The following is a 16,277-nucleotide window of genomic DNA, read 5'->3' on the forward strand; positions in this document are numbered from 1 at the left end:
AAAGAATACATTAAGCAATATTCAGTATGAATTGTCCAATTTTTATGGCTAATTTAATGTGATGGCTGTAATGTAGACTGTTTTTGCATAAAATCCTGTAGTTTATGATTTATATATGCCAGTAAATATGCTGTTTTTTTATTAAGTAGAATGATTTTTTGCTAGTAGAAAGAGAACTAAAAAAAGGATCTTTACATGAGTTCAACTTTGTATTCTAAAATTATTGTGTTGTGTGACTCTCTTCATAGAAGTAATTGTGAAAGTGAAAAATGGAAAGTGGCAACTTATAGTAGCCACTGAATTCTAGGAAAAAGTGATTTTGTCCAATTTCTGTAGTCTCAACAGATGCTGCAAGAGACATTTCCACAAAGGAAGTAGATTAATGACAGTCAAATACAGAGGTTAAACCCTGACCTATGCATCCTGATGGGGATTTTTCTTAGATATGTCTGTTTTTCCATGTAATGGTGGAGGTTTTTTAAGTGATGAAGAAAAGCTTCTCAAAGGAATAAATAAATTAATTAGTAATTAGTTGGTCTGATTCAAAACATAAACAAGTATAAAATACATATATAACACTGTTGATAAAAAAAAGTACTTGTCTAAGTAATCCTAGGGTGTAAGTATTGCAAAATCAGCTAGAAAGACCAGATGTTGCATAGAGCTCACTTAAGACACACTCCTATGTAAACAAAAAACTCAACACAAAACCTTTTGTGTTGTTCTTCTAATTCCTACTCTGTAGCTACTGGTGGTTTTGTCAGATCAAAAAAACTATTCCCCTGCTGTCACACAAAGAAAGGATGATATTTTTCAAACATAAAAGTGTGTCTCTGCAAATGTTTCTGCTATATCCTGAGGAGTTCCTAACTTGGCTTTTTCAGGGCTCTCACACACATTTTTTGCCAGGTTAGTTATTTTGTCAGAACACACCTAATGATGACATGGTCTATACCAACAGTAAAGCACTTAAAAGTTAAATCACCAAAGGTACTCTTTTGTTGGCATTTTTGTCTACAGGTATAGTAGAAAGCATGCTTGGGAAAGCTCCTGGGCAGTGGCTAGTTGGCACAGATCAGTCTTCATCTAAAGTAATAAACTTTTTTCTGCCTCCAAACTATGATGGCTATATGTAAAGCCCTATTGGAAATGGCTCCTGTACATATTAAATGCCAGAACATGCTTAGGAATTGTTCAGAAAATTGCTAGTTGGAGTAGAATAAGTATACATTAGGCAAGGGTTGAAATACACCTATTTATATTTCAGTTCTGGAAAGAATTTACAGTATGAGTACAGTTACAACTTCTGTGTCTCTACAAAGTTTCTCCAACAAAAAAATGTGATGTGCGTGCATGAATACACATGTAGGATTTTTTTTTTTCATTGTAGCTATGCTGGTAGAAGATTTTTTAATCTAGATTTTGTTACATCTAATAGCAGAGACAACACATGAAAAACACACTGGAAAAAAAAAAACAAACAACTAAAACACTTGAACTGGAGATATCATAACTTTTAATATGACTTTTTTATCCAAATTTTTACCACATTTATTTCTCTTATGTAATATCATAAGTTTGCAGACTGGCAGCATGGGAAGAAGAAGTGTGTAGCAGTACCCGTGATTACAAGAAAAGTGAATCAAGTCCAGGAATTAACAGACAATATGGGAAATTCCCTGCCAAACAGAGAACCTCGTAGAGTAAACTCAGAGCTGGCTTCCAACTTATCTGGCACCAGAAAGTACCAGTGACCCGAAGTGATGCAAACTCTATGTGTAAATATGAGAAATCATAGAACCATAAAATCATTAAGGTTGGAAAACACCTTCAAGATCATCTGGTCCAATCATCACCCTACTACCAATATCACCCACTAAACCGTGTCACTAAGCATGACGTCCAGCCTTTCCTTAAACACCCCCAGGGATGGTGACACCACCACCTCCCTGGGCAACCCATTCCAATGCCTGACCACTCTTTCTGAGAAGAAATGTCTCCTAATTTCCAACCTAAACCTCCTCTGGCACAACATGAGGCCATTTTCTCTAGTACTATTGCTGGTTATCTGCAAGAAGAGGCTGACCCCCAGCTCCCCACAACTTCCTTTCAGGTAGCTGTAGAGAGCAATAAGGTCTCCCCTGAGCCTGCTCTTCTCCAGATTAAACAGCCCCAGTTCCCTCAGCCATAGCCCATAGGACTTGTGTTCCAGGCCCTTCACCAGCTTTGTAGCCCTTCTCCGGACATGCTCTGAGGCCTCGATGTCATTCTTGTAGTGAGGGTCCAAAAACTGAACTATTTTAAATGCTGTTAATATGCCAGTAATGGACTGATAAAGCGAAAGGAGGTAGGTGCTGGTTACAGAAAAAACTTGTAGTGGTTACTATGCACCAAGGAACATCACACCCAGCCCTACTTGATATGGCCAGATCAAGTCCTTTGATAGCCTCTATGAATTAAGAACACCTGGCACAGGGTGCCACCATCCTATTCTCATGCTGCAGGGAATGCCTGCTGCTCCTCCCTGATGCTGGGAACAATGACACTGATCTCATCTGCAGCACACATCCCCTGATACAGATGCAGCTCCTTCACTTGGCACTGTATTAGAGAAAACGTGATCAGGATTGACTGCACCTGGGATGATGAAAAGGAAATAGACAAGACGTTGCATAAGAAAGAGCTTAAACTCAGTACAACTAAGAGGAAGGGTACGGTTACTGCAAAGAACTCTCTGAAATATGGACAGTTGTGACCTTTTGTAACAGGAAAAAGGATTTCAGGATAAAGGTATTACTGGATTTCAGCTGTTGTCTTATGTTAGATTATATGATTAAAAGCTCATCTCCAAACCCATAATGGAGCAAAGAGGATAATGACAGTTGATAGAATACCTGTAAACTAACTGGAGCCGATTGAATACCCTGGCCCAGGTTGCCCCATGGTTTTCACAGCTATCAGCCAATTGTCCAGCTGTGAAAGACATTAACATGCACTAGTGAGAGCTGTAAACTGCATTCCAGGTCACCTTATGGACTGAGCGAGGTTACTAACTACAGGGGTGATGCAGGAGAAGAGAATCTTGGGGTTGTAAAAGACTTATGTGTTTTTTTAGGGAAATGGACCAAAGTCAGGAACAGGAAGGGAACAAGGTAGTTTGGAGAGGAACCAGCATGGGAAAACAGAGGTAAAAGATATAACGTGCTAGTCACATCTGTGCCTTGCATCTGATCAATGGAATCTGTTCTTTCTTACTGCTAAATTCATCTATAATGAATTCCCTTGGTGATAACACTCTCTATTCCATGTGCATATGCGTGTATGGTTGGGGTCTAAGTGACAGCTGCTATAAAATGGCCACAGATTATATAGGCTTGTGTGTCTGGCATGCCATAAACTGGAGAAACTGGAGTTTGTACATATTGTGGGGTTGTATAAGTCAGTGTGTGATCGTTAGCAAGAAGAAAGCTGTGAAGTAGCCACTGAGTAAGATAACAGAATTTAGAGACAAGTATTGGAGTAAATCTAGACCAGAAACCTGCAAAGCCAGAGGGTCTCATAGCTGCCTACTGGAAGAACCAGAAGGTGAAAGCCAGCTAGTAGGAGACTGTGGATTCTGGGATTGTCTACTGATAAGGCCACAGGTGCAGACCAAGTAGCAGAGAGATCCATTTCCATGTGTGCATGCTTATTTGTGTATGAAGTAACTGGCAGACCAGGGCATTCAGCATTCCGACTCGGTGTATAAGACCGGTTCCTGGAGGGATCCATAACATTTGAGTGCATCTGTGCCTGTATGTGTGCAAAGAGGTTTCAGTACGAACAACTAGAATGGGGCTGCAGGCCTTGCAGACTGATATGTCGAGGGAGATCTGGTATCCAAGGACCAGCTACTGGATAGCCTGAACATCTAAGACAAGTTACTGGAGGGATCTGCATTGCATATATATATTATTATTACATATATTTATATGTGTATATATATGTATCTATATATTCTCCACTGACTGAATTTCACCCTGATTAGCCAGAGAGGGGAGCATGATGAGGTTGTTGATGCTGTCTGTGTTTACATAAGCACTGTATTTTCTCTCTGGGTTGATCTCTCTGGTCAGCTTTGTATATATGAATGTATGTATCAAGCATGTGTGCTTACTCAAAATATGTTCTCAGCCTCACAGCTGACAGTGCATAGGAACATGGAGATGCAACAGTCTCACCACTATTGGGCTGTTGGATTTGGCAGTTCCTAAAAGGCTAGAAGGAAGATTCAAAGCCCTTGGAATTGAGTGGGAAGAATGAGTTCCATCTTGAGCAGTTTCTTGACTGGGTAATTCAGGTCATTGGATGTGAACCTGTGCCACGAAGAAAAGAGAAAGGTGAGTGGTGATTTCCGAATAGGACAGAGGCAGCTGTTTTCCAGGGTGATCTATCATTCTGGGGAAGTTTCCTACTTTCAAAAATCAATATCCATGATCTTGCAGATAGAAACTTCTAAGGATCATCCAGTCACTTCCTGATGTTCTAATTACCCCTTTTTTCTTATCCATATGAGCAGTAGCGATGTACAGAGGAAAAACACTGAACAGGTCAAGGGTCTCCAGTGGCAAGGATGAGAGCAACAGGCTCTTGAGAGGTATCTTCTGTAATCCTTCTGATTAAGGAGAGCTGGGTAGGAACAGACAGTGATGTCAGACCAACGCCTGACTGCATATTCAGTGTCACTACAAGAGTTTTGACTTCTTTGATGATTGTACTTTATTTGAAGATTAAGGAGTACCACTGGGAAGAGATGGAATACAACTAATAGAAAGTGGGGAGAACGTATTTGTGTACAAACATGCTAAGCCAGTGCAAATGCTTTTAATTGTTCATTAGAGGTGAGCACCAAGCCCTGAAATAATTGATTAAAACATGACAAAAGAGGTACTTAGAAAGGTAACAGGAAGATTTTCACATTTCCTCTCAGAAAAGGAAGGTATTTTCTTGCTTTCTTCAAGCTACCTGCAGAACTATCATTAAGCTAACAAATAGGAGTTGGGAAACAAACATGAAGAACTGGAAGGCCATGCACAGTCTGAGGTTTATAAATCACTGGAATCCCAGTGACCTGGTGTGACAGAATGACCTGCGCACTGTTATAGATTGGTACAGGATATTTGTGGAGGATAGGCAAGGAAGAAGAGGAAGGGAATTTACACTTTCTGTAAAGGAGTTCCTTGGCTGCGCAGAACTCCAATATAGAATTGGAGAAGGGTCTGTTAAATATCTACAACCAGATATGAGGGAAAAATATAACTGAAAACATTGTGGTGATCTCTGTTGCATGCTGTACAGCCAAAAGGATAAAATAGATATGGCTTTCTGGAGATAAACTACAAGAGTCGCCCTGTAAAAGACCCTTATCCTCGTGACGTTATCCAGCTGCTTATACTTCTGCTGCAAGGGTAGCATAGCTTTGTGAAAACAATTCAGAAAGTTTTCACATTGCATTTCTTCCAACTAGCCCAATCAGCCAATGAGTGGCTAGCTTTCTTGACTTTTTTTTTTTTCTATAGTTAAATGACTGGCTACAAGAAGAAATAAACAGCAATATGTCTATCTCAACTTCAGAAAGCTTTTGAGAGCATTTGCCACAACACTGTCATGTGGCAGCTGATGTGTGCACTGAACAAACAAATTGCTACAGGAGCTGAAATTTGCTTAACTACCAGGGTCCAATGATAGCAACTGATGTCTCAACCAGCATCCAGTTTGTAGCCAGAAACAGCCACTGTATACCAGGTTTGATGCTGAAGCCAATATTGTTCATTTTCTGTGAACAAGTGTATAGTAAAAGTCATAACCTGGGAAAGAAGGCAAAATATTGAGTTCTTTAAGTTTTCCTAAAGAAATCCTCTTCTGAGAGCAAGGTATATGTCCAGGGAAAGTAAAAGAACTTGTACAGTCTTGGGTCACAGCTGATATCTACCAGAAAGGTCAATGAAGTTTTCAAAAACATGCATTCCTATGTATATAGAAGCTCAGTATTATTTATAATGGAGGACTAGAGTAGTGCAAAAGCATCTTGCATTTTGTTCCTTTTCTGAGATTCAGGTCAAGGCCCAGATTAAGATTTTTATTGAAATGCGCTAATTTATCTCTCAGAAGGTAATTAAACTGTGGTGTATGAAGCATGTTTGTTCATTATTTCCCATGGCTATATTAAGAAGGAACAAAGGGAGTCGCCAGGTGGCTGTAAGGACCTTGAGGCTCCCTGCCTGTTGCTGTCTCGGACGGAGAGTTGAGAGAACTTCGTGTAAATACTATAACTGCAAAATTGATAACCCACTGTCCTATCTGAAGACAAAACAGCATGACCAGTTAAGGAGGGAAAAACACCACATACCAAGCGGAGGAAGACTACGGCCTTCATCTGTGCGACCACCAGAGGGACCGGAGAAGACGCCCTAGCAACAGTCGACGCAGCCGCAGTAGCGGGAAGGGGGGCTACGTAACCCCGGAAGAACCCGATGATAAAAGGGGACTGTGAAGGGGGGGGGAGGGTGCATGCTGTTTGAGGAGCACGGACTCCCCGGCCGCCCAGCGCTGTTTTGCTTGCTGATCGCTTACTCAATAAACTAATTCTTTCTGGCTAAAAGAGTAATTTATAACAAATTTGGTGCCGTGACTCGGATAGAGGTACGTCGATCGGGAATCCTATCGAGGGGGGCGCCCCACCGATTTCGGCGGCCTTCGCCGGGACTATTCCCATTCGGGCCCTCTACCGACGAACCCTAAATTTCGGGCAGCAAGCAAATAAAGCCAGCAAACCCCTAGGTAATCTTTGTACACGAAGACCGAACGAAGATCCATGGGGTGGGTAAGTATAGGCTCGTGTTCCGTTCAATTGGGGTTGGTGTTCGCGGAGCGCGTCTGTGTGAGACGTCCAATTGCGGACGAAGTGAGTGCGGACCCCTCAGTAGTGCGGTTCCCACATCCCGCGAGGGACTGGACCACGACAAGGGGGAAGCGGCTGTGTGTGTGTGTGAAGGCACTCCGGAAGATGGGACAGAAGAAGAGTAAGCCTTCTGGTCCCATGGGAGGGGTTAGGTTGCCCCCTATACCCCCGGATAGTCCACTGGGGTTGATGATTAAGAATTGGAGTGATTCCCCTTCTAGGCGGGGAAAGGACAAAGTAAAAATGATTCATTATTGTATTGAAGTTTGGGGAGGTCAGCAAATTCAAGGCGACAGTCTCTATTAGCCCTTGTATGGGTCGTCCAATGACGGGGTGTGTCAAGCCTTAAATGTTTATGTGAATGCCAAAGAACCTTTTTGTTTAGAAGAAAGCGAATATGCGAATATGCGAGTTTCTGGCTGGGCTCGGGGGATCGAGTTAATTTGTATTCGTTAAAAGAAAAAGGAGGGGAGGAGAAGGGGGAGGAGAAATGTAAGAAAAAGAATCGGGAATTGGAGGTCCCAGTATCACCACCTCCCTATGCCCTGCCCACGGCCCCCCCAGGGCCTTCGAACCCTTCAGGGGAGTCGGACAGTGATGTCGATCAAGGGCCGGTAACTAGGAGTCAAATTAGAAAACAGACAGAAATCTCAGAAACCTGAGAGCGTGGGGGGGCTGTATCCGTTGAGAGAAATATCTATGGGAGGCCCGCAACCCGAAATGGGGTATGTGGATGTCCCCATTAATTCTGGGGATGTCCGCGATTTTAAGAAAGAGATGGGAAGTTTATTGGAAGACCCCCTCGGAGTAGCAGAGCGAGTGGATCAGTTCCTAGGACCCAATGTGTACACGTGGGAGGAGATACAATCTATAATGGGGATTTTATTTACCTCGGAAGAGAGGGGAATGATTAGGAGAGCGGGAATGCGAATCTGGGATCAACAGCATCAGCAAGGTCCAGCTGCAGATGTTAAGTGGCCACTGCAGAGACCTAATTGGAATAATCAGGACCCCATACACCGTGGTCATATGCAAGATTTATGAACCATTATTAATTAGGGAATCAGTCCCGAGAGGTCACAAAATCAATAAGGCCTTTAGTGAACAACAACAAATAAAAAAAAAAAAAAGAGGGAAAAAAAAAAAAGAAAAAAAGAGGGATGAAACCCTGACGGAATGGCTAGAGAGGCTGCGTAAAAGCCTGCAGCTATATTCAGGGGTGGATCTGGGGACTCCTGTGGGAGAGGCCCTGCTGAAAACTCAATTCGTAGCAAACTCCTGGCTGGATATTAGAAATTAGAAAGAAATTAGAAGAAATTAGAGAAGATAGAAGATTGGCAGGATCGGGGTATCGGGGTTTGGACAAGTTATTAAGAGAAGTGAAGAAAGTGTTTGTCAGGAGAGAGAATGAGAAGGAGAAAGAACTAGCATGACCCCCAGCATTAAGTTTGCCAGATTTGAGGAGGCCGTTTTTTTTTGTTTTTTTGTTTGTTCGTGAACAGTGCGGAAGGCACCACATACGGAGTGCTGGCCCAAGAATGGGCAGGGAGTAAAAAATATTTGTCTAAATTATTAGACTCGGTTAGCCGGGGGTGGCCAAATTGTTTGCAAGTAGTGGTGGCTGCCGCCTTACCGGTAGAGGAAGCACAAAAAAATCACCTTCGGAGGGGAAATTAAAGTAATATCTCCACATAATATACGTGGAGTACTGCAACAAAAGGCAGAAAAATGGATCACTGATGCCAGGTTATTGAAATATGAAGAAATATTAATCTCGTCTCTGAAATTAACACTAGAAACAACCTCACTACAGAACCCTGCTCAGTTTCTTTATGGGGAACCTGATGGGCCCTTAGGTCATAATTGCTTCCAAAATATAGAAGAGCAAACAAAATTAAGACCTGATTTAGAAGAAGTGGAATTACCTGTCGGTGAACAAATATATGTAGATGGTTCCTCAAGAATAGTTGAAGGGAAACGAAAATCAGGCTATGCGCTGGTAAATGGGAACACATTTGAGATAGTATAATCTGGACCCCTGAGCCCTAGCTGGTCAGCCCAAGCTTGTGAACTATATGCCATCTTGCGAGCCCTAAAATTGTTAAAGACTAAAAATGGCACAATATATACAGATTCAAAATATGCTTATGGGGTAATACATACATTTGGTAAAATATGGGAAGAAAGAGGGCTCATCAATTCACAAGGAAAGGGTTTAATACATCAGGAATTAATTGCCCAGGTCCTACAAGCTATTAGAGAACCTAAGGACGTTGCTGTAGTACATATAAAAGGACATCAGAGGGGCCTTACCCCTCAGGTTAGGGGTAATAACCTGGCGGATCAGGAGGCGAAAAGAACAGCATTAATGAGTATGAGAACTATAAGAGCGAGGGAAAATTGCTCAGACTGTGGCAAAAACTTAAAGGAATTTCCACGTGATGCCTGTTGGAAGGATTTCGGCTTTGATGTTATACAACGTAGTTGCTTGTCCTGGGAAAAGGAGGAGGGGAAAAAGTCACATTGCTATTGTTATTTACACGGACCCATATATACATTACTCTGTTTTACGCAGCCAGAAAAGGATAAAATGGCTCAAATGGGCATAAAAGAAATAGATGGGGGGTAAATGAATATTGCCCGATGGACGGGAAATGCTTCCTAAGTCTGCAGCTCTGCGAGTGCTACGGAGGTTTCATGAGAACACCCACTGGGGAGCTCAAGCACTAGTGGACCAATTCGCTACAAAATATATGTGTATTGGAATATACAATGTAGCAAAACGAATTGTGCATGATTGTCTTGTCTGTAAAAGAGTGAATGCCCAACAAATGAGGGAAAGAGTATTAGGAGGTCGGGAATTAGCACACCGACCTTTTGCCAGAATTCAATTGGATTTCACAAAACTTCCAAAAGTGGGAAGGTACAAATATTCATTAGTAATTGTAGACCATCTCACACATTTTGTCGAGGCTTTCCCGACAACGAGGGCAATGGCCCAAGCTGTGGTAAAAATACTATTAGAAAACATTATCCCGAGGTATGGGATTGTAGAAACAATTGATTCTGACCGCGGCCCGCACGTTATATCAAAAGTGTCCAAAGAAACTATGAGAGCCTTGGGGACGAGTTGGGAATATCATACACCGTGGCACCCTCAGAGCTCTGGAAAGGTAGAACGAATGAATGGGGAAATTAAGAAGCAACTAACGAAGCTTATGATGGAGACAAAAACCTCCTGGGTGAAATGTTTACCGCTTGCACTATTGAATATTCGAACACAGCCTCGAGCCGATGTCGGAATCTCACCTTTTGAAATGCTATACGGTATGCCTTATGATCTAGAGATACCAGCTGATCACCCCCAGATACAGGACACACAATTAACACCTTATTTAATACAACTTATGAATAGACGGAGGGAATTACAAGCGAAAGGGTTGGTAGCACAGCGTCCCCGTTAGATATAGCAATCCATAGAATACAACCTGAAGATAAGGTTCTAATTAAGACATGGAAAGAAACATCTTTAACACCATGGTGGGAAGGCCCCTATGCTGTGTGAAACTCAGGAAATTAATATTCTGCTAATATTGTGTTTTTATAAGCAGAAGGTTAGCATTTTTAAAATATTTATATTATCTCTGACTTGATCTTAAAAACTTTTTTTTTTTTTTTTCTTTGAAGTGCTTACTGCTATAAATGTGCATGAATGTCAAACAAACAAAGAAACAAAAAAGTACCATTCTGCTTGTTCAGGTAGGAAATACAGGGTCATCTTGGACTAGGGACAGCAACTTCAGTCAATTATCCCTGCTGTTAATGCTAATGTTAGAGTGGTAATTACCATGTAACATCCATTGAAATTATTCCATGAAAACAATTTCATACTAGCTTGATTACCACCTGGACTCTCCTGATTGTAATTGATTAAGTGATAAGCAAGGAAAAGAATTAACGAGAAAAAAAAAAAAAATAGTCTGCATTCCATTAAGGACTCCTTGAGGAATCAGTCAGAGTGTCTGAAAAAACAAAAACAAAACTACACCTTAGGTATGAATATTTGTTTGGTTCGTTATTTTTTTGACTTTTGGGGGTTTGTTTTCTTTTTTTTTATTTTGTTTTTGGGGGAGGGACATTCTGTGGCATTTCTGTGTTTTGTTCAGAATGTAATAATAGTCTAGGATAGGTGAAAGGTGAAGACTTGATATGAATCCTTTATGTTAGCATCTTCATTATTTACCTCAAGGAATTGATTATATGAAGATAATACCATATATTTTAGAAGGTTGTTCATTAGTCAAAATATGAGCTTTCTGACAGGTATGTAGACCATAGGGTTGAAAACCAGAGCTAGCAGTATAGGGTTGAAAACAAGAGCTAGCAGTAATCTATCTTGTTTCAGGACTGAAAGTACTCTTAGCTTGCTAATGCAGCAACCTACCTGAGCAAATGAACTCTGGTAGAAACCCCACACAGCAAGGCTTTTACAAAGAGAACAAACTCGTCATGCTAAAACCATGCTAGTTAGGGTTCAGATATTATATGTATATATAATATATATGTGTGTGTGTGCATATAATATAAATATGTGTATATACATATAAGGTTCAGTGGCAAATTGTGAATGTGCTGTGTTCAGATAGTGCTAATTCAAGTATTTCAACATATGGCTCAACTACATGATGAACAGCCAGCCTAAAGGAACACTTTAAGCCATGGCTAAAGTTGATGAGCAAAAGAATTGAAGCCAGTGGGTCTGTTTGTATAAGTAAATGTTTCTGAATCTGTTCCTTCTTCAGGTCATCACATCTTTAGTTTAGTCAAAGCTATAAAATATTATTCTGAAGAAGTTAAAGAATTCTCAGTGCCATATTCACTAGTAATTTTTGGTAGCTTTACTGTTACTGCTTGTACAGACCTGGAAGATAATATTTCCATTACTGGAAATAATTCATTCTATATTTTCACATGTGTTTTGTGATGAAATTAATATGTCCATATGAAATGAATGTCCATATGAAAATCTAGCTCAAAGATAGATGGCTACAATATGGATACGAATATTTAGTAACTATTCCGTTCCCATGTGCTTATTAACTTTGGTAAAGATTCCAAGGTCCAGGGGAATAAGGCTGAGAATGAAAAAAGCAGTGCATGCAATAAATAAATGCGCAAACACCTAGTGTGTCTTGCCCAGTCTAAATAAACTACAGAAAATCAGGAAGTTTCAAAAACACCCAAAATAAAACATTTGATTGACATACATTGCCAATCAAAAGGCAGGAGGTTGGGAAAGGAAATAATGGAAACCATACCTAAGGGCTATATAACTCAATTTTATACACTCCCGAGGAATATTTTATTCATTTTTGGTTAACATGTTTCAGTAGTCTTTGGAAGAGCACATGGATTTCAAAGTGGGTGACATGAAACTGGAAATATCAAAAGGTAATCCTTCTAAGCAAAACTAGGAAGATTGGGATTTAAAGGAGTTTAAAGGGAAAATGAATAACAGAAAAGGTGACAAGAGAACAGAATATAAATAATAGAGAAGTGAACAAGCAATTACGGTACACATACATGCACATGCAACAGGCCCCCTCTGACTGGTAATAGTTGCTGGCAATATTCTATATCTATTCAAATTGTGCACGAGAGCTGTACACAATGGTGAAGACAAGTTACTTTGAAATATCTATTATAGTGATATTAGATTGGCTGTGGACAATTTGCCTCCTTAGGCATGACTAGCTTCTTTATGTGAATGTGACAAAAAGAAATAGATGTTTATCCAGGCACAGCTAGTATAGATATTCTCAAAGTTCTAACTGATTCATTGATAACAGTATGTAGGAATACTTTCTTGCCATGTTTATTGTTACAATGAAGTTAACAAACAGGAGCAAACAGGACATTTATTAAATATGGTAGTGGCTGAAGAGCACTAATATTGCCTTGGAGCTCCAATTTGTGATAAATTATCGGGTGTTTGTTCATTGTCTTTAAAAGGAATTCAGAGAATCTGCTGAGAAGATAAGGTTTTGCAATTTACGACCTTGTTAAGGGGGAAGACTAAGCAAGTAGATAGTGGGGAGGGGGTGTTGGATAAACATCCTTGGTAAAACAGACTCTGTGAAATACTGTTTGCCGCTTCACTACCCTCCCCCTTGAACACGAGCAGCACAACCCATGATCATTGAAAGAAAAACAACCCCAACAACGAACTGCGCAGCTTCAGAAGGTTCAACAAGTCCTGACAAGCCGAAACTTGGATGCTATAAAACAGCGACACTGAAAAGGGAAAGTTGCGTGCTGTGGTGGAGCGGAGACTCCCCAGCCGCCCAGCGCTGTTTTGCTTGTACCTGCTTACTTAATTAATAAATTATCTTCGACCAGAAAATTGCGTGGTCTCGCTTATAACAAATTTGGTGCCGTGACTCGGATGAAGGCAAATTGACTGGGAATCCCTCTAGGGGAGGCGCCCCGCCGATTTCAGCGGCCCCAGGAACGGGAAATCCCGCTTGAGCCCTTCAACAACGCACCCAAAATTAGGCACAAGCAAATAAAACCGGTAACCCCAAGCAATCTTTGTACACGAAGACCGAACGAAGACCCACGGGGTGGGTAAGTATAGGCCGGTGATCCGTTCGGTTGGGGTTGGTGATCCCGGAGTGCGTCTGTGTGAGACGTACAATTGCGGACGAAGTGAGTGCGGACCCCTCAGTAGTGCGGTTCCCACATCCCGCGAGGGACTGGGCCACGACAAGGGGGAAGCGGCTGTGTGTGTGTGTGAAGGCACTCCGGAAGATGGGACAGAAGAAGAGTAAGCCTTCTGGTCCCATGGGTGGGGTTAGGTTGCCCCCTATACCCCCGGATAGTCCACTGGGGTTAATGATTAAGAATTGGAGTGATTCCCCTTCTAGGCGGGGAAAGGATAAAGTAAAAACGATTCATTATTGTGTTGAAGTTTGGGGAGGTAGGCAAATTACTGGCCCATATTTGGGTCGTTTGAAAACTGGGTTTGCCAAGCCTTAAACATTTATGTAAATGCAAAGGAGCCTTTTTGTTTAGAGGAGAGCGAATATGCGAGCCTTTGGATTGGCTCAGAGAATCGAGTTAATCTGTACCCTCTGTACCCTTTAAAAGAAAAAGGAGGGGCAAAATTACAAATTGTGGAGCAAGAGATAAAGTACCTGGGTCACCAGTTAAGTAAGGGGACTAAGAAGTTAGACCCAGGCAGAATCAGTGGAATATTGGCTTTAGCGTCCCCGTGAACTAAAAGGCAGGTACGGCAACTGTTAGGGTTGACCAGATACTGTAGACAATGGATAGAAGATTACAGTGGAAAGGTTAAATTTTTATATAACAAGCTGAATAAGGATGGATTACTCAAATGGACAAAAGAAGATGAGGAACGATTGAACAAGTTAAAGGAGGAACTAGTACGCCCCCCAGTGTTAAGTTTACCAGATTTAAGGAGGCCGTTTTGTTTTTTTTTTTGAGAGCAGCGCAGAAGGCATGGCATACGGAGTGCTGGCCCAAGAATGGGCAGGGAGTAAAAAACCTGTGGCCTATTTGTCTAAATTATTGGATCCGGTTAGCTGGGGGTTGGCCAAACTGTTTGCAGGTAGTGGTAGCTGCTGCCTTGTTAGTGGAAGAAGCACAGAAGATCACTTTTGGGGGGGAAATCAAAGTAATATCTCTACACAATATATGCAGGGTACTGCAACAGAAGGCAGAGAAATGGATCACTGACGCCAGATTATTAAAATATGAAGGAATTTTGATTTCCTCTCCAAAATTAACATTAGAAACAACCTCCCTACAGAACCCTGCTCAATTTCTTTATGGGGAACCAAATGAGTCCTTAGGACATGATTGCCTCCGAAATGTAGAAGAGCAAACGAAATTGAGACCTGATCTAGAGGAGGTGGAATTACCCATCGGTGAACAGATATATGTGGATGGTTCCTCGAGATTAGTCGAGGGAAAGCAAAAATCAGGATACGCGTTAGTAAACGGGAAAACATTTGAGATAGTGGAATCTGGACCTTTGAGCCCTAGCTGGTCCGCCCAAGCTTGCGAGCTATATGCCATATTGCGGGCCCTAAAATTGTTGAAAAATAAAAGCAGTACAATATATACAGATTCAAAATATGCTTATGGGGTAGTACATACATTTGGTAAAATATAGGAAGAAAGGGGGCTCATCAATTCACAAGGAAAGGGTTTAATACATCAGGAATTGATTACCCAGGTTTTACAAGCTATCAGAGAGCCCAAAGAAATTGCCGTAGTACATATAAAAGGGCATCAAAAAGGCCTCACCCCTCAGGTTAGGGGTAATAATCTAGCAGATCAGGAGGCAAAAAGGGCAGCATTAATGAGTATAAGAATTATAAGAACGAGGGAAGATTGCCCAGACTGTGGGAAATACTTAATACTTATACTTAATAGTTAATATATAATAATTAATATAATAATTAATAATATAATAATATATAAATAATATATAATAATGCTTAATATAATACTTAATACTGTGGGAAAGACTTAAAGGAATTTCCATGTTATGATTGCTGGAGTGAATGGGGAGTTGATGGGATTGAATGCAATTGTTCTGAGGAAGAAAGCCCGCCTTATAAAAACTGCTACAAGTGCGGGCCGGCTAACTCCCTGTGGTCGAATGGACCCATTCCCCTCCCCTTACTCTGTTTCACTATTACAGAAAAGACAAGATGACACAAATGGGGGTTCGAAAAAACGATAAAGGGAAATGGGTACTGCCTGATGGACGGGAAGTGTTACCAAAATCAGTAGCTATGAGGGTGCTACGGAGATTTCATGAACAGATGCACTGGGGAACCCAGGCGTTGGTGGATCAATTTGCCACAAATTATACGTGTATAGGGATTTATAATATGGCAAAGAGGATCGTAAGTGATTGTATAACTTGTCGGAGGGTAAATGCTCAACATATGAGAAAAAGGGTCCCGGGAGGACGAGAATTGGCACATCGACCTTTTGCAAAAATTCAATTAGATTTTACTGAACTTCCAAAAACGGGGCGATATAGATACTTGTTAGTTATTGTAGACCACCTCACAAACTTTGTTGAAGCATTCCCTACGGCAAGGGCCACAGCTCAAACCGTGGTAAAGATGTTATTAGAAAGCATCATACCCAGATACGGGGTAATAGAAGCAATTGACTCTGATCGAGGCCCACACTTTGTGTCAAAGGTATCCTGAGACACGATGAAGGCTCTGGGAATTAAATGGGAATATCACACTCCCTGGCATCCTCAGAGTTCGGGAAAGGTAGAACGAATGAA

General features: G+C 41.2%; 1 protein-coding gene across 2 annotated transcripts in view; it reads left to right on the forward strand.

The window, feature by feature from the left end:
* Positions 1 to 13,196, forward strand: part of ZNF576 (zinc finger protein 576) — a 17,508-nt gene extending 4,312 nt beyond the window's left edge. The window contains exons 4-8 of one of the 2 annotated variants that reach the window (XM_080561319.1): positions 3,116 to 3,187; positions 4,174 to 4,379; positions 4,559 to 4,636; positions 5,559 to 6,862; positions 12,953 to 13,196. In XM_080561319.1, the coding sequence (XP_080417445.1) occupies positions 3,116 to 3,187; positions 4,174 to 4,195 (94 nt within the window). In that variant the 3' untranslated portion in view covers positions 4,196 to 4,379; positions 4,559 to 4,636; positions 5,559 to 6,862; positions 12,953 to 13,196. Of the gene's footprint in view, positions 1 to 6; positions 2,791 to 3,115; positions 3,188 to 4,173; positions 6,863 to 12,952 lie in introns of those variants that run through there. The other variant, XR_013940761.1, reaches the window with a different exon arrangement.
* The last annotated feature ends 3,081 nt before the right edge of the window (positions 13,197 to 16,277 follow it).

The sequence above is a fragment of the Anser brachyrhynchus genome, assembly GCF_964034855.1.
Source record: "Anser brachyrhynchus genome assembly, chromosome: 1".
Lineage (NCBI taxonomy): Eukaryota > Metazoa > Chordata > Aves > Anseriformes > Anatidae > Anser > Anser brachyrhynchus.